At 46.3% G+C, this 22,830-nt stretch overlaps 1 protein-coding gene across 3 annotated transcripts in view; it reads right to left on the bottom strand.

The window, feature by feature from the left end:
• The window catches only part of NBEA (neurobeachin), a 2,460,099-nt gene that overhangs the window by 2,120,250 nt on the left and 317,019 nt on the right, over positions 1–22,830 (bottom strand). For all 3 annotated transcript variants that reach the window (XM_029602688.1, XM_029602690.1, XM_029602689.1), the window contains exons 12-13: positions 17,596–17,748; positions 10,289–10,457 (exon numbers count right to left, since the gene is read on the bottom strand). In XM_029602688.1, coding sequence (XP_029458548.1) covers positions 10,289–10,457; positions 17,596–17,748 — 322 coding nt within the window. The remainder of the gene's footprint in view (positions 1–10,288; positions 10,458–17,595; positions 17,749–22,830) is intronic.

Below are 22,830 nucleotides of genomic sequence, written 5' to 3'. Positions count from 1 at the left end.
CAACCCTGAGCAGTTTTTTTCATCAAATACATGATAATATGCATATAGAAGACCATGGCCCCAGTGGAGGTCAAAAGCATCTGAGGATAGCTTGTCGTGTGTCCTGTATGTGGAACAGAAAAGAGGGACCTTCCTGGTCCAAGGGGCCAAAAATAGATCCACCTTTGGGGATCCCCAAAGGTGGATCTATTTCTTCATACCCCCCATTTGTGGGGTATGAAGAAATGACACAATCAGTCCCATTACCCCATTCTTCAGACTGGCCAGCTACATGGCCCCGAGTCTCATCCTTTGAGATAGGGCGCACAACTAAATCTAGACCACTTTGTGACACAGAAGGTAAAAGCTGGTTCCTCCCTTTTTGATGTAGTACATCACCACTTGATTGTCCATCTGGATCAACACAATTTTGTTGGTGAACCATATCACCCGGAGCTCCAGGAAATTGATTTGAAGCAGACGTTCCTAGGCAGTCAAAAGGCCCTGGATGCTCAGCCCATCCTACATGCACTCTCCATCTCAGGGTGGTCACATCCGTTGTCAGAACAATTTATACCAGAGAAATTTGGAAAGAAACCCCCCTCCCCCTTATCAAATTTGAAATTTCTCATCAGGACAAAGAGTGACAGAGTGACTTGGATGAAATCCCAAAGATCCTGAGTGGCCTGAAACCACTGGGTCCACTGGGCTCTTCTCATGAGCAGGCTTGCCATGGGAGAAACATGCATGGTCGCGGCCATGTAGCCAAACAGCCTCAATATGTGCCCCCAACAGCCTCAATATGTGCCAAGCTGATGTCTGCTGGCTCGCTTGGATCTCTGCCACAATGGCCATCAGGGTGATAGCCCTTTGCTACAGCAGAAAAGACTTGGTCTGAGCCGTGTCTACCACAGCTCCTATGAATTCCAATTGAGGTGATGGGCTGAGATTAGATTTGAGATAGTTGTTGACTTTTTTCCAGCTCCTCCTTGAAGACCAATCAATGCCAAAACTGACTGGGAGCAAGGAGGCATGACTAGATCCTCTTTGGAACCAAGAGGAGGATCGATAGCAGACATCTGGACTATTGGAGGCCATGGCAAATCCCTGGGAACCATGGGGAATGAGACATCCTCACCACAGGGTCGCTTCCAGGGCTTCTCGACAAAAGACAGAGCATTCCCGTGCCTTGCACCATGCATCGATGGGGACCAATGCCGATGCTTCTTTGGCTTCCTTCGATGCTTGGCTTAGTCCTTCCCCGATGCAGAGGCTGAAGATGAGGAACCCAATCCAATCTTCAACCAGGAAGAGCCAGGCAATCGTCTGTCTCCAGAGTCCCTGACTGCCACAGACAGACGAAGCTGATGGTCCCGCTGATGTCGATGGCCATCGGTGTGGCTCAGAGATCCTTCAATGCCGATGCTTCCGATGCCGATGGTAATGGATCAGTCTTCTGGTGCTTGAAGAGTTGCTCCATCTTCTCCAGTTAGGCATGGCATCCTTTTGGGGTCATCTGGGATATTTGTGGCAAGCCCGGATAATCATGAGATGCCCTCAAGGACACATCCATCATGGGGATACATGAAAGACATGGTCCTCATGCATTGAGGGTACCACAGGAACCCCAATGACATAGCATCATGAAACAAAAGGGACGCAAGATCAAAATCGATGGCCGTCAATGGCTGGCAGGCACTGGGCACAGTGTCACCCTGGGGTTTTCGACTACGAAAGAAAGAAAACTTAAGGTAAATGACCAAAAAAACCTACCTTGGGATGATTACCAGGGGAACCAAAGGACTCTGCATAGATGAAGTACGAATCCCATTTGTGCAACTTCTCCGAAACAGAAAAAAGTTGAAAAAAAACCCGTGAGACTCATAAAAACCATGAACACCAGACTCCATGGAAAAAGTAAAACTGAAGGGATCCCGCATGGACACAAGATATTATGTATGCTCGGACATACTCAGAGAAGCTCAGTCTAAATTCTAAAAATTTGACATAATTTTTCCTTGCCGGGCTCCAACAGATGATGTGTAAGGACTGCCATTCCTGCTTGTCCTCTGAGAAATTTCCACTCCCTATTTACCCGTTCCACACCACTTGTTGCGATCCCCCCTGCTGCTGCGCTGCAGGAGGTCTCTTACCTTCCTCCAGAGGCCGCTCTGAAGCCAGGGCCTCGCCTGCGCATCATCCAGGACTTGCTCCAGAGCCTGAGAGGCCTAGCTGCTCCTGAGGCATGCCGGTGGCTTGCAGCCTCAGTGTTTGGACTTCCTGTTGGGCGACGCCCTTCCCTAGGGGCTGGCCCGCAGCTCTCTACCCTAGTTATAGGACCAGCGGTGGGCGGTCCTGGCAAGCTCCTCCCAGGGAGTTGCCTTCTACCTCCGGTATTTAAGGACTTTCTGTTCACTGTGTCTTGGCCTTGGATCTGAGCATTACAGTCGCCTGTAACCTAGCCGATCCAGGTCCTCCATGTTTGATGGCGCCTTGTCCTGTCTCTGCTTGATGTTCCTGATGTCCAGTGTCTCTGCCTTGATGTCTGTCTCTGACCCTGCCTAGATGTTTGTTCCTGTGCCTGCCAGCCGTAAGGGCTTCGGATGTGAGTTTCCCAGCATTGGAGTCCTGTTCGCCTGGGTCTTCCCCGCGCCCTCCTTCTCAGCGTGGTCCGCGACCAGCCTTCCTAGGCTGTGTAGGGCGCGTCTGGGACAGGGTGGTCCGCGACTCAGTCCCACGGGTGGGCTGAGTAGGGCGCCCTGATGGACAGTGCAATGTTCCCGTCTAGCCTTGTCTACAGTGTCTGCTTCAGCCCGTACCCTGATGTCTTCCTCTGCCAGCCGAGGGGGCTTCGGATGTGAGTATCCCAGCATCGGAGTTCCTACTCGCCTGGATCCTTCTAGTGTCTCGCTTCAGCCCTTGTCCTGATGTCTCCGTCTGCTTCAGCCTGCTTCTGCCCTGTCTGATGTCGTCTGTTTAAGGACTCTGACTGCCCTCGCCTCTGTCCGGCCTGCTGCCCATTGCCGTTCCCTGCGGCGGGTCCGAAAGGGCCGGGAACAGTCGGAGGACCGTTCACTAGTCAACTTCCCCGTGTTGGCTACCATGGGCATGCAGGTCCGGCTGAGGGCCGGACTTCCTGCTTCTGTTCCTGCCTGCCTGGCTCACCATGCCTGCTCAGCTCACCTCCCACGGTGTGGCCTTGGGCTCCTCCTGGGGTCCTGCCGTGGCCCAAGGGCTCACCACCCGCCCGAGACGACCGTGCCCGCGCGCGCTCGTAACACCACTCATGATTTTATAGACCTCTATCACATTTCCTCTCAGGTTGAAGAATCAAACTTGTTTAGTCTTTCCTCATAAGAGAACCAATCCATCCCCTTTATCATTTTGGCCACTTTTCTCTGCACTTTTTCAAGTTCTGCTATATCTTATTTGAGATGGAGTGACCAGAACTGCATACAATATTCAAGCTGTGATCACACCATGGCTCAACACAGAGGTATTACGATATCTTTTTTTTTAATTTATATTTTATTGAATTCTTAAGTTTCATAAACAATGAAATAAAAGAAAAGCAAACAAATTGGAGTACCAAGAAAAGCATAAATAGGCTATTTTACAAGCAAAATATCTAATACTATTACATTGTATTCCAATAATTCCAGTCCACATTTAAAGATGAGAAGCAAATAAGGAATAAGATGAGAACTCGTAAAGAAGGAAAATTCAGTGTATTCCTACACTATATTATGAGAGAAAAAATAATTTGTACCAGTATCAAATCTCCTATTCCAGGCTATTAACAATTTCCCAATCAACTACTTTTATCCATAAGAAAAACTTCCAGATGAGCAGGGTCAGAAAATATAAACTTATTTTTCTGAAATGGTACCAGACATTTACAGGGAAATTTGAGAAAAACGGTGGCGCCAAGGGCCACCATCCTTTGTCTCAACTGCAAAAACTGCTTTCTCCTGAGTTGGGTATTCCTAGAGACATCAGGGAAAACTTTAACTGTAGGGCCACAAAAAAGAAAATCTTTATTTTTAAAATATTTTTGAAGTACTACATTTTTATCTTGCTCCACAGTAAAGGAAAATATCAAAGTGGCCCTAGTTTGTATATCATCTATGGATGCCTCTAAAAAATATGTTGTTAGGGCTATCTGCAGGCAAAACATCCATAGCTTCATCAAAGCCTTCATTTCCTTTCTTAAATTGAAGAATATAAAACATTTTAGAAATTAATAAATCTTTATTAGGAATACTCAAAATTTCCCACACATATCTTTTAAATAGCTCACTAGCTGAAAGCAATCTAGATATTGGAAAGTTCAAAAAAACACACTTTTTTCCCCCTCAAGGCATTTTCCAGCCCTTCAAGATTTTATGTATAAACAAAGCGTCTTTAATAAAGGAAGTTCTGTCGCGCCGAAGGAGTGCGACAAAGGGGCCAGCCCCTTTGTGCGCCCCTTCGTGCAGCACCGAGGGCAGCTGCCAGAATTTTAAATTGTCTTATTTGCGCCTCCTAAACGCCCTTTTTCACTCCGGGTCCCATAAGACACGCGAGACCCGACCCCACAGCGCCCAGCCTCCACTTTCAACACTATTAGACTTTCCCCCCTTCTCCTCACCCATAGACCCCAAGTATGTGCACATTTACCATCCCGATCATCCACTATAGCAGGAGGAACTCTATTAACAAGCCTACCTTACCCCAAACCACCAAAAAAGACTCATTCCAATCATGATCTCACCCCTGAACCAACTGCTGGGTCTCACCTTATTCTCCTTATCTCTGCTTAATGCTCAATTCCTCTAAAAAAAAAAACTCACCTTCTCTATGACTTCCTTACGGACTCACAACTGGATTTATGTGCCATCACCGAAACATGGTTAAAGCCAGAAGACACAGTACTAATCAACCAACTCCCGCTACATACTTATGATATCTTCTCTATCCCCAGACAGGGAAAGAGAGGAGGTGGTCTATTGCTGGCCGCGAACAAAAAATTAGGGTTGTCGCTTCAGTTCACATATGCATCTCCCTCCTTAGAATTTGCGGTCTTCAAATCCACTCAATCTTCAAATTGGCCTCACTTACGCCCCCCCCCCCCCAGGGCACCTAGAATTGGACTCATCCCCGTTAATAGAACATATAGCCAAACACATCAACACAGACTCACCTGCCATACTTTGGGGGATTTTAACCTACATGTGGATGTGACGCCCCACTCCTCCAGCTGTGAAGCGTTTCTCAACTGTATGGGGTTCAAACAAATCATTAATGAACCTACACACAAAGCAGGACACACATTGGACCTAATTTTCATAAACGAGAGCCTCTCCCCTTCCTCACACACAACCTGCTCCACAATACCCTGGTAGGACCATAAGCTGATCTCCACCACGCTGAAAAACCACCTACCCATCCACACATCGAAGCATAAAACCACGATCCAATTCAGGAAACTGTGCAACCCGGACATCATCAGCACACGCCTGGAGTCAGAGTTAGAACACCTGGACCTGTCTGACACAGACTCGACTGCATCGTCCTGGGCCAAAAGCATCAAAAAAATAGCAGATCTAACCTGCCCTCTAACCACCAAAGTCCTTCAAACTAACAAAGACAACAGAAAACCCTGGTATACTCCGCAACTAAAAAGCATCAAGCGAGAACTAAGACGTAGAGAACACATATGGCGGAAAAACCTATCAGCAAGTAATCTGACAGCCTTCAAAAATCTTATGCACCACTACAGGATCTCCATCCTTCGCACAAAGAAAGAATTTTTCTCCCAGAAAATACACCACTTCATATTTGACCCGAGCGCCCTTTTCTCACTTGTTTCATCCTTCACCAAGCCTTCCCCCTCTTCCATTCCTGATGATCAAGCAGCAAGCAAAGCCGCCGAACTAGCCACATTCTTCAAGGAAAAATCACCAACCTCATTGCACCGCTCAAGGATAAGAGAGTCCATCTTCAGCTACCCCTCATCACCACAGGGGCTAACCTAACTTCAAACATGGAAACTTTCGAGCCTACCTCAGCCATAGAGATAGAAAACGTTCTAAAGAAGCTCAAACCAGCAACACACCCCGGGACGCGATCCCCGCCAAGCTTCTCGTCTCTATCCCGAATGTCATCTCAAAACCCATTGCAGAGATCATCAACTGCTCCCTATCACAAGGTCAAGTTCCAGACCCCCTGAAGCTTGCTATCCTAAAACCCTTGCTGAAAAAAACAAACCTATCCCGAGACAACCCAGCCAATTTCCGCCCGATAGCAAACCTCCCGTTCATCTCAAAAATCTTGTAAAAAATAGTAAATAAACAAGTCTCAGGGGCGGATTTTAAGAGCCCTGCTCGCCTAAATCCGCCCAAATCCGGGCGGATTTAGGCGAGCAGGGCCCTGCGCGCCGGTGAGCCTATTTTACATAAGCTTACCGGCGCGCGCAGACCCCGGGACTCGCGTAAGTCCCGGGGTTCTCCGAGGGGGGTGTGTCGGGGGCGGGCCCAAACTGTGCAGCGTTTAGGGGGCGTGCCGGGAGCGTTTCGGGGGCGGACCCGGAGGCGTGGTTACGGCCCGGGGCGGCCCGGGGGCGTGGCCGCGCCCTCCGGACCCACCCCCAGGTCACGGCCCGGGGCGGCCCGGGGGCGTGGCCGCGCCCTCCAGACCCACCCCCAGGTCGCGTCCCGGCGCACAGGAGGCCCGCTGACGCGCGGTGATTTACGCCTCCCGGAGGGAGGCGTAAATCCCCCGACAAAGGTAAGGGGGGGGCTTAGACAGGGCCGGGTGGGTGGATTAGGTAGGGGAAGGGAGGGGAAGGTGAGGGGAGGGCAAAAGGAAGTTCCCTCCGAGACCGCTCCGATTTTGGAGCGGCCTTGGAGGGAACGGGGGTAGGCTGCGCGGCTCGGCGCGCGCCGGCTATACAGAATTGATAGCCTTGCGCGCGCCAATCCAGGATTTTAGTGGATACGCGCGGCTCCGCGCGTATCTACTAAAATCCAGCGTACTTTTGCTTGCGCCTGATGCGCCAGCAAAAGTAGGCCTATTCGCATAGTTTGAAAATCTACCCCTCAGAATTCCTGGACCAAAACAAAATTTTATCTCCATCACAGTATGGTTTCCGCAAATCCCATAACACAGAATCCCTCCTAATCTCCTTAACAGACTCCATTCTCCTGAATTACGACAAAAAACTGCCTTGTCTACTAATTCTCCTAGACCTATCAGCGGCTTTTGATACTGTGAATCACGCCATACTCATAGATCGACTAGCAGAGATCGGCATCAAAGGTACCGCCCTCAGCTGGTTCAGGTCGTTCCTTCTAAACCGTTTCTATAAGGTCAAAATCAACAATAAAGAGTCACACCCCGTCAGATCTACTTTGGGAGTCCCACAAGGATCCTCACTATCTCCAACTCTATTTAACATCTACCTGCTCCCGCTTTGCCAGCTCCTCTCCAAACTAAACCTAATTCATTATTTATACGCAGATGACATCCAAATTCTTATACCGATTACAGAATCATTTGACAAAACCTTAAGATTTCTGGAACACCTGCCTTCAATCCATAAAGAACCTTCTGTCAAGCCTCAACCTGATCCTGAACACAGACAAGACAGAACTACTCCTACTCACCCAAGATGGAAACTACTCACAGACCAACACACACCCCCGCTTATCAACCTGTTTTCTCCCCTCAAGTTAGAAACCTAGGTGTCATATTGGATAATCAACTGAACCTCAAAAGTTTCATCAACACCACCACAAAGGATGGTTTCTTTAAGCTTCAAGTCTTAAAAAGGTTGAGACACCTCCTCCATCATCAGGACTACAGGACAGTTCTCCAGGCAATCATTTTTTCAAAAATTGATTACTGTAACTCGCTCCACCTCGGCCTTCCTTCCAACTCCATCAAACCATTACAGATGCTACAAAACGCCTCAGCCAGAATTCTGACCAAGACGAACAGACGAGAACACATTACTCCAATCCTGCAGAAACTGCATTGGCTACCAATCAAATTTAGAATCTTATACAAAACCATAACGATCATGCACAAAGCCATTCACAACTCCGCTCCACTGGAACTCAAGTTCCCTCTCCATCCACGAATACCCTCCAGACTGGTGAGATCAGCATACAGAGACACCCTAACAAGTACCCTCAATCAAAACAGCAGTAAGAAAGAGTGCTTTCCACCACTGGCCCATCTCTTTGGAACTCGCTCCCACCAGAACTCTGGCTCGAATGATGCACAATCTCATTCAAAAAAAAAACTCAAAACCTGGTTGTTCATCCAAGCATTCCCTGACTCAGTAGAACAGTAGAGCCTCCTTTCACCATTGAATCTGGGAGTCTTCTCACCAGAATTAAACAACACCGCTGACTTTGATGTTTAAATCAGCCTTTTTTCCAACAAATGTCATAGTATTCATGTAGCACGGTGCCCCACCCTCAGACTCCGGGCCAGTTACCTTTAGTTAAGAGCCGGCTAGCCAGCGAAAGTTGTTTCTCCCCATTTATTTTTCACCCTGTTAACAGTGTTACTGATCCAAGTTTTTAGGCTTCCTTGTTTAATGTAATGCCTTGTTTGCGCAAATTGCTATGGTTTAATGTAAACCGAATTGATTTGTAACTTGTTACAAGAATATCGGTATATAAGAGTCCTAAATAAATAAATAAATAAATAAATAACTGGACAGTTATAACTTGAGAATTTAAAGCAAACACTGAAGATTCTAATTGCATTAAACAACTTTCATGGTCTTCAAGAGTTTTCCTGGTCTTCACAGAAAAATTACCAAATTGGGATATTGACAGACAATGATTTCTCCATCTTGGTAATGTCTCTCCATACATTGGCTAAGGTGACATTTTGGCTCATTAATTTCAATGCCCACCTCTGGCGACATAGAGGTAGCAGAAGACTAAGAGCCACATATGATAACTGGGGTATTAATCACAGTCTGTGAAGGCCAGATGCCCACTGTATCTATAGCAATCGCTGTAGGAATTGCCTCCAGTGGACCAGGGCTATTAGCTGGTGAACCATTCCCAGTGAGTCCAGAGTGTGTAGGAGAAGACTGACTTTGGGCAGGACTAACTGAAGCCCCAGATGAAAAAGAAATATTGGGTATAGACTCTCTCAGTGATTGACTTACCCTTCAGGTCAAATGATTGTCCATCGGTCCCTTCACCCCATCCACTGCAGGGATGGATGTGATGATTCTGACTTTCCCTTTTCTTCCCATCCAAAGGAGAGAAGCAGGAACCGTTCAAATTCTTACCAAGGGGCACGCCCCTTTGGTGCATGGCTTTGGCAGCGTGTCGGCGGCTGCGCGCCACTGCCTCCTCTTTAAATAATTATGGGCTGATGTTGATGACGTCAAGGGGAGCGACCCAAGAGGTCAATATTCTGGGGCCTCCAGTACACAGTCCCTTGGTCCAGCAAACCTGCAGAATTGTACGGCTCTCTCCTGGTAAGGCTTCCACCCATTCACCGCTGCATCCTAATTTAAATAGTTATGGGCTGATGTTGATGACATCACAGGGAGTGACCCAAGAGGTCGATATTCTGGGGCCTCTAGCACACAGTTCCTCGGCTCAGCAAACCTGCAGAATTGCACAGCTCTCTCCCAGTAAGGCTTCCCATTATGATATCTTTCATTTTAGTTAACATTCCTTTCCTTATAATGCATAACACTCTGTTTGCTTTTTTTGACTGCCACTGCACACCAAGACTTCTAGGTCTTTGAACTTTGAGAAAGCATGTTCTGAATCAGCGTCATCAGATATCACCACCCACTTGTCTCTCTAATATAGTTCTGATTGTCCACGAAGATTCACTTTATAATAACCAAAACAGATATCACAACAGAATTTTATAAAAAACACAAAAACCCACCCACCACACAGTAGCCATCCCTTATACAAGACACTAGTTACTTAGTAGCTGATACTCAAATCTTAGTTCCTAAATTTTGGCTCCTATTTAAGCACTTAATTTCAGCCAAAAATTCACCTAAATTTAGGGTTACTATTCATTTTATTAGACTTAGGAGCCTAAGGTAGGTATCTAGTGCTAAAAATCAATGCTAGGCACCTAATTTTCACTGCCCCAGCTCTGTCCCCATAGCCACCCACTTTTTAGTGCAGTAAATTAAGGAGCTTAAAAAATTAGGAGTCTGAATGTATGAACTCAGCCTCAGTACATTTTCAAAAGGGACAACTTCCTAGCCCAGCTCCCAAAATTAGTCAGCTAAAGCCCATGAATATTGACCTCTATACAAATAACTTACCAAGGCCTTTAGGAGTAATTCCACTGCTATCAGCAGGATTTATCACCCAGTAATAGTATTTCAGGGTATGCATTAGCTGTAATACTGTTCCAACTCTGCGTATCGTGGTGTAGATAGTAGCAGTGCCAATAAATTCAGCTGACAAATAGGTATATAGTGAAAGCTGGACCTGTACAACAACATCACAAAGATATACATTTAATAAATGTGTACACAGTTTTCACATGCCAAAGAAAAATTACAGTTATTATATATAAAAATGTATAGGGCAATTATATTCATGGAAATGGGGATTTTGAAAACTACCAACCTTCAATACCGGGCAAAATTATCTGTGTTATACATAATTTGCCCGCATTGTTCTGAGGCATGGTTAGGGCAGGATATAGCAAATGTTGCTTACCTGATGTAACAGGTGTTCTCACAGGACAGCAGGATGTTAGTCCTCACAAATGGGTGACATCGAGGATGGAGCCCACCACGGAAAACTTCTGTCAAAGTTTAAACAGAACTTTGACTGGCCCCTACTGGGCATGCCCAGCAAGGCACTGACCCTGCAGCCAGCAGGGGTCTCCCTTCAGTCTGATTTTCAAAGCTACAGGCAGTGCCTAAAAAGTAAAAACAAAACAAACCCAACACCGCGGGGTGGCGGGCGGGTTTCGCGAGGACTAACATCCTGCTGTCCTGTGAGAACACCTGTTACATCAGGTAAGCAACATTTGCTTTCTCACAGGACAAGCAGGATGGTTGTCCTCACAAATGGGTGAGTACCGAGCTGAGGATGTCCTGACTTGCACCAAATGCACCCAATGACGTGCAACAGGAACAACAACTGGGGTGGTATTTGGTAAAGGGCATCCGCACTCTACCGGGAAGGTGGAAGGGTGTTGGTACATCACGTTGGAAAAAGGTTACGCAAGACAGATTGGCCGAAGATGGAGTCCTGTCTTCCAGCTTTGTCCAAACAATAGTGGGCTGCAAAGGTATGGAGAGAACTCCAGGTTGCAGCTTTGCAGATGTCAGGAAGCGGCACCGATCGAAGGTGTGCCACTGACGTTGCCATGGCCCTCACAGAGTGTGCTTTCACACGGTCTTGAAAAGGAATGCCAGCTTGCTGATAGCAAAAAGAAATGCAGTCCGCCAACCAGGAGGAAAGAGCCTGCTTACCCACAGGATGTCCTAACTTGTTAGGATGGAAAGAGATAAATAATTGAGTGCTCTTCCTGTGAGCAACTGTACGGTCTAGATAAAAAGCTAGAGCTCGTTTGCAGTCTAGGGTATGCAGAGTCTGTTCCCCGGAGTTGGAGTGGGGCCTGGGAAAAAAGATAGGTAGTATGATGGATTGATTAATATGAAACTCAGAAACTACCTTAGGTAAAAATTTAGGGTGAGTGCGGAGTACCGCCCGGTCCTGCAGGAGCTTAGTGTAAGGCGGATAGGTAACTAGGGCCTGCAATTCACTAACCCTGCGAGCTGAAGTGATAGCCAAAGGAATAACACGTTCCATGTGAGATACTTTAATTCACAGGAGTGCAGAGGTTCGAAAGGAGGTTTCATTAGACGACCAAGAACCAGGTTAAGGTCCCAAGATGGGGCCGGAGGACGTAAGGGTGGCTTCAGATGGAGCAAGCCTTTAAGAAAACGTGTTACCAGGGGTTGTACTGAAATAGGGACACCCTGTACACCTTTATGGAAGGCGGCTACCGCACTGACATGCATCCTAATGGAAGAGGTCTTTAGACCGGATTCTGATAGGTGCCATAAATAGTCCAAGAACTTAGAGATTGGACAGGAAAGGGGATCAAGGGACTGAGAAGTGCACCATGATGTGTACCTTTTCCATTTATATGAATAGGATCTTCTGGTAGAGGGCTTTCGTGAAGCTATCAGGACACGAGAAACCGAATCCGAAAGGTTAAAAGGCTGAAGGACTAACCTTTCAACATCCATGCCGTCAGGGACAAGGCCTGGAGGTTGGGATGGAGGAGGCATCCGTCGTTTTGAGTGAGCAGATGCGGATCCGTTCCCAGAGGGATGTGCCTGCGGATGGAGAGATCCTGGAGTATGGGAAACCACACTTGGCGTGGCCAGTGGGGTGCTATCAGGATCATGGTTCCTCCGTCTTGGCGTAGCTTCACGAGAGTCCTTGACAGAAGAGGAAGTGGAGGGAATGCATAAAGCAGACCTGTCGTCCACTTGAGGGAGAAGGCATCTCTCGGCTGAAAGTGTTGGCTCCGAATGAGAGAGCAGTAATCGTCCACTTTGTGGTTCTGAGGGGACGCAAAGAGGTCTATGCGGGGAAACCCCACTTGTGAAACAGAGAGGGTCACTACCAGAGGATCGAGTGACCACTCGTGTGGCTTGAAGACACGGCTCAGCTGGTCTGCCAATACATTGTCTACTCCCGGCAGGTAAGTGGCCCTGAGGTACATAGAGTGGGAGAGGGCTTCCGCCCAGATCTGCGCAACTTCCTGACACAGAAGGAAGGAGCCTGTGCCTCCCTGCTTGTTTATGTACCACATGGCCACTTGGTTGTCCGTCTGGATTAAGATTATCTGATGGAATAGATGATCTTTGAAAGTTCGGAGTGCATAGCGGATTGCGCGAAGTTCCAGGAAATTTATCTGGTGTTCGGCTTCCTCTTTGGACCATAACCCTTGGGTTTGTAATTCGTCCACATGGGCTCCCCAACCGATGTGAGAAGCGTCGGTGGTTAGGATTACTTGCGGATCCGGTGGAAGAAAAGGTAAGCCCTGAAGGAGGTTGACCTGAGTTGTCCACCAGGTTAAGGATAGGCGCAGGGCCTGTGTGACTGTGACTATGGAGGACAGAGGCTGAAAAGCTTGAATCCATTGGTGTCGTAGAGTCCATTGTGTTACTCTCATGGCTAGTCGGGTCATGGGAGTGACTTGAACCGAGGATGCCATGTGTCCTAGGAGAATGAGGAACTGGCGAGCCGTGGCAGTGTTTTGAGACTGGAGTTGGCGAGCCAGGGATATTAGGGTGTGGACCCTCTGAAGAGGAAGGTAAGCCTTTGCCTGCAAGGTGTCCAAGTCTGCTCCAATGAAGGATAAGGTTTGAGACGGGACTAAGCAAGATTTCTCGTAATTGACAAGAAACCCTAAGGAAAGGAGTGTTTGAATTGTCAATTTTAGGGAGGATTGAGCTATGTGTTGGGAGGAGGCCCTGATTAGCCAATCGTCCAGGTAGGGGTAGACGTGGACACCTTCCTTCCTTAGGAATGCTGCTACCACTACGAGACATTTGGTAAAGACTCGTGGGGCAGAAGCCAGACCGAAAGGTAGGACACGGTATTGATAATGGTCGTGGCCTACAAGAAACCGCAGATATTTGTGATGGGATTGTGTGATCGCAATGTGGGTATAAGCGTCCTTGAGGTCGAGAGAGCACAGCCAATCCCCCTTTTGCAACAGAGGGAGCAAGGCGCCCAGGGTTACCATCTTGAACTTTTCTTTTTGCAGATACTTGTTGAGGGCCCGAAGGTCCAGAATTGGACGTAGCCCCCCTGATTTCTTTGGTATTAGGAAGTATCTGGAATAGAATCCTTTCCCTTGTTGACAAGGAGGGACGGGTTCTATAGCATTTGATTGTAGAAGAAGGGATACTTCTTGATGTAATTGAGTGAAATGGCTGGTTAGACTCCATGCCTGAAGGGGCGGGGAGTCTGGCGGAAGTGTTATGAAGTTGAGGTGGTAACCCTGTGCGATAATTGCTAGCACCCACTGATCTGAGGTGATCTGTTTCCAACGGTGTAAGAAGTGGAACAGTCGACCCCCCACAGGGATGTGTGGAAGAGGGAGATGGCATGTGCTCAATACAGGGAAGTCAAAGGCCCGCCGTAGCCCCAGGAGGTGGGGCTACAGTAGGTCTTTGCTTTCTCGGCTGACGAGGCTGAGGCCTGTTAGAGGACCGTGCAGGACGAGCCCTAGTTGACGGAGGGTAGTAGCGACGTGGTCGAAAGAATGACTTCTTAGAGTCCTTCTTTTGCGGTTGCTTGGAGGTCACCTCAGGTGGGACAGATGAGAGTTGTTTCAACGTCTCATGGTGGTCTTTTAACTCCGCCACAATCTGTTGAATTTGCTCTCCAAACAAATTGTCGCCTAAGCAGGGCAAATCAGCAAGACGATCTTGGACTTCTGGGCGAAGGTTGGATGACTTTAAACCAAGCCAACGTCTGGCTGAGATGGCTGTGGCTGAAACCTTCGTGGAAGCATCGAATATGTCATAGGCAGTCCTAATCTCGTGCTTCCCTGCCTCAAATCCCTTGTGAAGAAGGGCTTGAAGCTGTGGTTGGTATTGGTCCGGCAACGTGTCAGCATAGTCTTGCATCTGCTTAAAGATGGCTCTGTTGTATTGAGTCATGTAAAGTTGATATGAAGCTATGCGTGAAATCAACGTAGCTCCATGATACACTTTCCGTCCTACACTATCCAGGAACTTGTTGTCCCTGGTAGGTGGGGTAGAAGAGTGCGGCTTAAGACGCTTGGCCTTCTTCTGCGCGGACTCAACCACAACAGAGCGATGATCCAGTTGAGGCTTTTGGAAACCTGGTGCTGACTGGACAAGGTATGTGGAGTCAGCTTTCTTGTTAACTGGTGACACCGATGAAGGAGATTCCCAGTTTTTCTTGAGCAGATCCAAAAACACCTGGTGTATAGGGATGGAAGCGATGATTTTTGGAGCATCCAGAAATTGAAGTAGTTCCATCATCTGGTGTCTATCATCAGCTTCAGATTGTAGTTGAAAAGGTACAACTTCTGACATTTCTTTCACAAAATTAATGAAAGATAGATCCTCAGGAGGAGATCTTTTTCTACTCTCTGTAGGAGATGGTGGCGAAGGCAGATCTGTGTCAGAAGAGGTATCATCATCATCACTCCAGGTATCGTAGGGATCATGTGTGGCTTGTAGCCCTGATGGACCTGGCTGAGGCTCTGAAGGCATCGATGGAAACCGAGGTGGAATCGGTGCAGTAGGTGGAACCAGAAATGGCATCGATGGCTTCGGTGCTGCCGATGGAATCTGTGCCTGGCGCGGAATCGATGGAGCCGAAGGATAAATCGGTGGAGATATACCAGAAGGTACCGATGGAACTACCCCGGAAGGGGGAATTCGAAACGGTGTTTCTCCTGCCGATGAGAAACCAGTCGGAGACGGTGGTGTTGTCGATGGCACTGGAATCACCGATGGAAGGGCCGTCATGAGTGCCTCCATGCGGCTCAGTAGCGGTGCTAGCGCTTGTATCAACGGCTCGGTGGTCGGTTCCCTCCTTGGTGGCGAAGCCGGTGCCGGTGTCGGTGCCGGGGGCGGCACTGGAACCGGTGCCAGAGACGGTGCCGATGGAGGTTGTAATTTCTTCATCGCTTTCTCGATGGCCTCCTGGACCAGCCGGTCCAGTTCTGCCGGAGACCAGGGGTAACCATACCCGGCTCGACGGGAGAGGGAGGCTGAGGCAGGGCCGGAGGGGACCACCGTACCGGTGGGATCACAGCCCCCACACCCCGAGAGGGTGAGGGTTTCCTCGATGCCGGCGAACGAGACGTGGAGGGCATCCGGTCTGTTCGCGGCTTCTTTGTCGGTGGCTCGGCTTGAGCAGAGGTCGATGGCTGTGGATCCTCGACAGGCCGAGACTTATGCCGTCGATGGCGGTGCTTTTCTTTCCGATCCCCTCGCCCATCCGGGGAAGGGACGGGAGTCGACGGCCGAGAAGCGATCGATGGCGGACGGTCACCGGAGGGTTGACGATGATGGTACAACTTCGACGGTGCCGGTTCCGATGACGTCGATGCTATCGATGGCGTTGGGGTTGGTGCATGGAAGAGGAGCCCCATCTTCTCCATCCTGGCTTTGCGACCCTTGGGTGTCATTAAGGCACATTTGGTGCAAGTCAGGACATCATGCCCACTACCCAAACACATTACACAAACCCTGTGGGGGTCTGTGATGGACATAGTCCGGGTACAATCCGGACAACGACGGAACCCCCGTTGCCATGGCTGAAAGCCAAAATTTAGGCTGGGGATCGGTAAGTGCCCACAGGCCTCGAGGGCCAAAATCGACGGCAGTCGATGGAAGAAGGCAAAAAACTTACCGGGTTCCGTAAGATGACTAAAAAATTTGTCGAAGGGAGACCCCTGAGGGGCAAATTTTCTTAGGAAATTAATTTCCAAATTCCTGTCAGGAACGTGGTTAGAGAGCTCCTTTCACCGCGTGGCAACTGCTGGTGCGGAAAAAAGAAGACTGAAGGGAGACCCCTGCTGGCTGCAGGGTCAGTGCCTTGCTGGGCATGCCCAGTAGGGGCCAGTCAAAGTTCTGTTTAAACTTTGACAGAAGTTTTCCGTGGTGGGCTCCATCCTCGATGTCATCCATTTGTGAGGACAACCATCCTGCTTGTCCTGTGAGAAACAATATGCTTATTTTTGTATAATCAAAAACATGCATGTGGCTTCCAATGGAAAAATGACCCGCAAACAAAGCAGGCATGAACCCCCTAAGGTAATTTTTTTTGTTGGGGAGTGGCAATTTTCAAAGTAGAATTAATTGCATAGTTTAGTTTTGATTGGTGCAAAACCATTTGGTACAAACCCTGAGGGTAAAGAATACCCTCAGGATTTGTACCAAAGCAGGCAGTTTGATTATTACCTTCCAGTAACACAGTCCATCTAATTTGCCCTCTACTTCCTGTCTATACTGCCAAGGATATATTCCAGCTACTATTCATATAACATGACCACCTACAGGTTTATCACTCCATATCCAAGAGTTTTTATCATCTTCTTCATGGCACTCCATCCTCCTGGATAGTTAAGCATACAAGATCATCTTTTCAGATTTCACCAAACACTCCCCTCCCATGTTCAACCACAGGCTCCCATAATAATCCAAAATCACCCAAGACCAACGCTGCTGATACACAAATTCCCAGTCTTCAAAGTCCTAATGGCCTTTTTGGATGGCACACTGCCACCACCATTGGAATTTTGTTTATTACTGTATTTGCAGCCTACTAGACAGACCCAGATGCTAATTAGTTCTATCAATGTAGCCTGCCAGTCAGACCCAGCTGATTTTAACAAAGTGCCACAGATAATCAGCCCAAAGCTCCATTTAGACAAGCATTTGTCTCCAACAGTGGCAATCAGCCAGTGTTTAAAGAAAGTATCAGAGGACTCAAAGTGATTCATTTTTTGTCATACCCTCTCACACAATTGAATTGGATTTCTAGCAGTCAAGGTTTAGGGATCCAACTGAAACAAAAATAAAACGATAATCTCTATAGATTATACCTTTGCAGGAGTGTGTATCCAGATAGCAGGATTAAAAAGAATGTGATCACAAAGTTGTTTCAACAAGGGGGCACCATGAGACAACCCATCCAGATACTTTGCAAAAGACAAAAACTGTTCCAAGACTGCTCTTGTTATGTGAACCCTAGAGGACTAAAAAGAAAAAGGTCACACTACAATGTAAAGTATTACTCATTATTTTGTTGATTTTATTGAATAAGAAATGAACAAACATTTTATAAAGGAAACATTTTAAATATTATACATAGGCATATACCGCCATCAGCAGATTTTTCTGATTTAAGTAGGCAAATGAATATAAAGACATACAACATGGGAAAATAAAGAGATGTATTTTCTTTATTCTAATAAATTATTAACTGGCTTTAAAAGAAGCTCCTGTTTAACCATGAACTATTTATAATAATAGTTAAGGTATCTGTACCTAATTTTTGTTTTTTTTTATTTTTTTGAACCTTTACCTCTGTGCATTCGAGTGGACTAACAGCAACTACAGTACGTTATAACATGTCTCTGTAGAGGTTGCTGGTTTATTCATTCCAGTATTTATTTGAAAATTATGCTAATTCACAAAAAATGTTTTAATTTGAATTGATATTTAACTAGTCGTCATTGCCTGGCCTAATGGCAGAGCTGCATACTGCTGTGCAGAAGACCTGGCTTCAAATCCCAGGACTGGTTCGCACTCCCCTGGGCCAGCTGGAGATGCTGTCGAGAGATTCTCAGCAACTACACAACAGTGATATCTACTGGTCAGACTAGGAATGTATATGTAGTATATTCTGGCGAAAGCTGCAATCTATGGCTCTTGTTACTGCAAAAAGTTGGGACTAGATTGAGGTTATAAATAAGGGAGAAACTCAATTACAAATGAAGGCTCATTTTCAATTCAAACTGAGCTGAAGTCCAAAGGAACGGAAACAAACTGCCAAGCCAAAAAAATGTGATTTCTTTAAACATCCACATAGACATCACATTTTCTGAACTAATTCAAGTATTTTAAAACATAACACCCACCCAATAATTACTTCATCTTTATTTCATATAATATATTGAGTAAGGATAAGAATTAAAAAGTAGGAAAGGTACAAGGAAGAAAAGGTACAACTGTCCAGTTATATCAGAAAATTCAGTTTTTTTCAGCATTATCTCCTATTCACGCAAAATACATATGCCACAACAAGACTGAATCTGTTCCTAAATGTTTTCATATAATATGGAATGAAATAAACAGAGTTATATGATTTCAACCATTGAATAAGTTTGAACTTCCCAGTAGAGATGTGCAGAGGGATGCCATACGTTGCATTCGGAATTCGTATTCGTCAGGGGGCAGATACGTTGCATTTGGCAAGGGGGGTCCCTGATATGTTAATGCGTTCATTCTTATTCATTTCCCGGCTAAAATTGAATTAACTACAACCCCCCCAAGACTTTCCAAAACTCCCTGGTGGTCCAGCGGGGGGTCCAGGAGTGAATTCCTGCAGTCGGGCCGTCGGCTGCCAGTATTCAAAATGGTGCCGATAGCCTTTGCCCTCACTATGTCACAGGGGCCGACCAATGGCACCGGTAGCCCCTGTGACATAGTGAGGGTAAGGGCTATCGGCGCCATTTTGAATACTGGCAGCCGACGGCCCGAGTGCAGGAGGTCGCTCCCGGACTCCCCACTGGACCACCAGGGACTTTTGGCAAGTCTTGTGGGGGTCAGGAGGGTCCCCCAAGACTTGCCAATGGATGGCTGGCACCATCTTGTGCTCCTACCATGTGACAGGGGCTGACCAATGGCACCAGTAGCCCCTGTGACATAGTAAGGTCAAAGGCTATCGGCACCATTTTTTGAATCCCGGCAGCTGAGGGCGTGAGTGCAGGAGATGGCTCCCGGACTCCCCGCTGGACCACCAGGGAGTTTTGGTAAGTCTTGGGGGTATCAGGCGGGTGGGGGGTTTGTTTAAATTTGCTCCTTTAGACGGCTGAATAATTCGGCAAAGATTCGTTGTATTCGTGGGGAATCACGATACGTTTTGCTTCCCCATGAATACAACGAATATGGCCCTATACGTTGCGGATTACCAATACGTTGAAAACGAATGCACACTCCTACTTCCCAGGTCTTATTGGAGAGTTTACAATACAACTGGAAGTGAAAGTCATGGACAGTATTGGAAGTAGGGAGGGAAAACAACTGTCACCAGGAAATTCTCCAGTAGAATTAAAGCTACAAGGTCAGTTGTCTGAAAAAGTGTGCTAGAAACAGAAAGAAAAAGTTAAATAAATGCCTTATTTTCCAAATAATTAATTGCTTAGTTCTAGTTTCTAATGTTCTCAACTAACTGTATAAGTTTTTCAGAATGCAAATCTTTACATTTCAGAACTCAAAGTGCTATGCCAGGTCAGGCAACATTTTTAGGCATCCCTATGCAACTGGAAAATCATTCATACATCTTGGAAATATTCTGAAAAGTGAATACAAAGTGAATATGTGCAACCTCAACTTTTTCAAGTTAACTCAATACAAAAAGCGAGAACATTTTAAATTACACTGATATAATTTAAGGTAAAAATAAAATGTAATTAATTTGAAAAAAATGAAAAATTGCAAACTGATTAAATGCCTTTATACTGTTAAAGTATTTTACCATATCAACACTTGCAGAAAAGATTTTATAGCACTAAAGTCAAAAAATCATTTTATTCATGTATTTATTTTAAAACATTTCTATCCTTCCTGTCTCAAAAATCAAGGTGGGTCACAACAGAACATTCACAAAATGTATATATAGATAGCATATCAAACACATAATAAAAAGAAACATGAGCCCGCCACAAATTAACAATCCAGAACCTCGCTTCACAAACAGCCTGCTGTTTTCAGACATGTTCTCAATTTCCACTTAAGTCACCTTTTTTTTTTCCCCAAAGGCTGATATAACTAGTTTTCTACTGATTTTTTAAAGTACAAGGATATGTAGTAGTTCTCAGTTGATCAGATAGTGCTTTCCAAAATATTGGACCAGCAATTAAGAATGCCCTCTTGCATGTTTCCATCAAATGCGCCAAGCGATTCTATACACATTTTGTTTTCCATATAATAATGCACAGAGAATGCAGAGTTGCTTAAATAGGACTACAATTCTCAAAAGACAGCGATTCACCAATCACATATGGGTCAGGTGACTGCATGCACCTCCAAGCTTTCTGGAAGAGACAAGAAGTCTTGCACACATGCTCGATTTCTTGCATTTCTGTGGTTCTTGCATTTCTCAGGTCCCATTTAACCAAGATATATAAAGGAGAGAAAGTTTTTCTTTTGTTTTTTTGAACTGGTGTGCAATAAGCTGCGGAATTTATTGCTGGAAGATGTCGTTAACGTATCTAGCATAGGTGGGATAAAAATAGATTAAAAAGGAAAAAGGTCATAAATATTAGCCAGTTAATATACCTGAGATAAATATGCATATCATGGAGGCTCGGTATATGTAAATTATCTCAGGTATAATTCATCATGGATAGTCTGAAAACTCAACTGGCTATGGGGTACCCAGGATAGGTTTAGGAAGCCCTGCCCTAGCTAAAAGGTGAATTTTAAAAGCGATATGCTCACTAAAACCAGGAGACAGCCACACTTGTATTATGTATTTAGTAACACATGATTTTATAAACCAGCTATGTATTCACAAACATCTCGCAACAGGGAAAAAAGGGGCAGAATGTGGTTGGGGTATGGGCATTCTGGGCAGGGCCAAGAGATATGCGCATATATCTGTATGCGCATAGAGGCACTTCCAAGTCCATTTCAGCTCAACGTTACGTCTGCTATAGATAAGGTGAAAGTCAGAATAAAATGATTTCTAACCATATATGAACTGACTGAGAGATTTGCCAGATTTGATCTGGGTTAAGTGGGGGGGAGTTCAGGCTAAAGAACCGGGGGGGGGGGGGTGATCTTGAGGACCTAGCTGTAGACTAGGCAAACAAATTGATGAACTGGTGAAACTGGTCATGTCCTGGACACACACATATAGCAAAACTGCTTACCTGTAATAGCTGTTATCCCAGGACAGCAGGATGTAGTCCTCACATATGGGTGACATCACTGATGGAGCCCTATCGCGGAAAACGTTCTGTCAAAGTTTCGAGAAACCTTTGACTGGCAACACTGAGTCCACTGAGCATGCCCAGCATGCCATGATTCCTCAAGCCACAGGGGTCCTCCCTTCAGTCTCGTTTGTAGCAATAAGCTTTAGCCAAAAAGTAAAATAAAACGTTTCGGACCCAACTCCTTGGGGTGGCGGGTGAATTCGTGAGGACTACATCCTGCTGTCCAGGGATAACAACTATTACAGGTAAACAATTTTGCTTTATCCCAAGACAAGCAGGATGACAGTCCTCACATATGAGTGATTAGCAAGCTACAGGCTGAGTCATCTTTGTTTTTGGACCAACAGCGTACAACTTGTGCAACAGGCACAAAATTGGTGTACTGTTGGAAAAAATGAGGGATCCTGAAATCACAGCAGGTTGGATGTGGAAGGAGTTGGGATTATACTGGAAATACATTCTTTAAGACAGATTGTCTGAAGGCTAAATCTTGTCTTCCCTTCCTTGTCCAGGCAGTAATGAGCTGCAAATGTGCGAAGAGAGCTCCATGTTGCAGCCTTGCAGATGTCAGCAATCGGTACTGAATGATAGTATGCTACTGAGGTTGCCACTGCTCTAACTGAGTGCGCCTTTATTCGTCCCTGGAGAGAAAGGCCTGCTTTTTCATAGCAGAAGTCTATACAATCTGCTAGCCAGTTAGAGAATGTTTGTTTGCCCACTGCTTTACCCGGTTTGTTTTTATCAAAAGAAACAAAGAGCTGGGTGGATTTCCTATAGACTTTAGTGCGTTTTAGGTAAAGCAAGTGTTGCTTACCTGTAACAGGTGTTCTCACAGGACAGCAGTATGTTAGTTCTCACATATGGGTGACATCACAGGATGGAGCCCTATACGGAAAACATTTCTGTCAAAGTTTCTACCAAGCTTTGACTGACACTGACACACTGAGTGCACTGAGCATGCTCAGCCTGCAATTATCCCTGTGAGCCACAGGTGTCTCCCTCAATCTCATCTTATAGCTAAAAGGGCAAGCGAAACTAAAATAAACGTAAAAACATATACAGACCCAACTCCGCGGGGTGGCGGGTGGGTTCCATGAGGACTAACATCCTGCTGTC

Source organism: Rhinatrema bivittatum, chromosome 5 (genome assembly GCF_901001135.1).
Source record: "Rhinatrema bivittatum chromosome 5, aRhiBiv1.1, whole genome shotgun sequence".
Lineage (NCBI taxonomy): Eukaryota > Metazoa > Chordata > Amphibia > Gymnophiona > Rhinatrematidae > Rhinatrema > Rhinatrema bivittatum.
The sequence above is the reverse complement of the archived record's forward strand: the minus strand, read 5'-3'. Positions and strand labels throughout refer to the sequence as shown.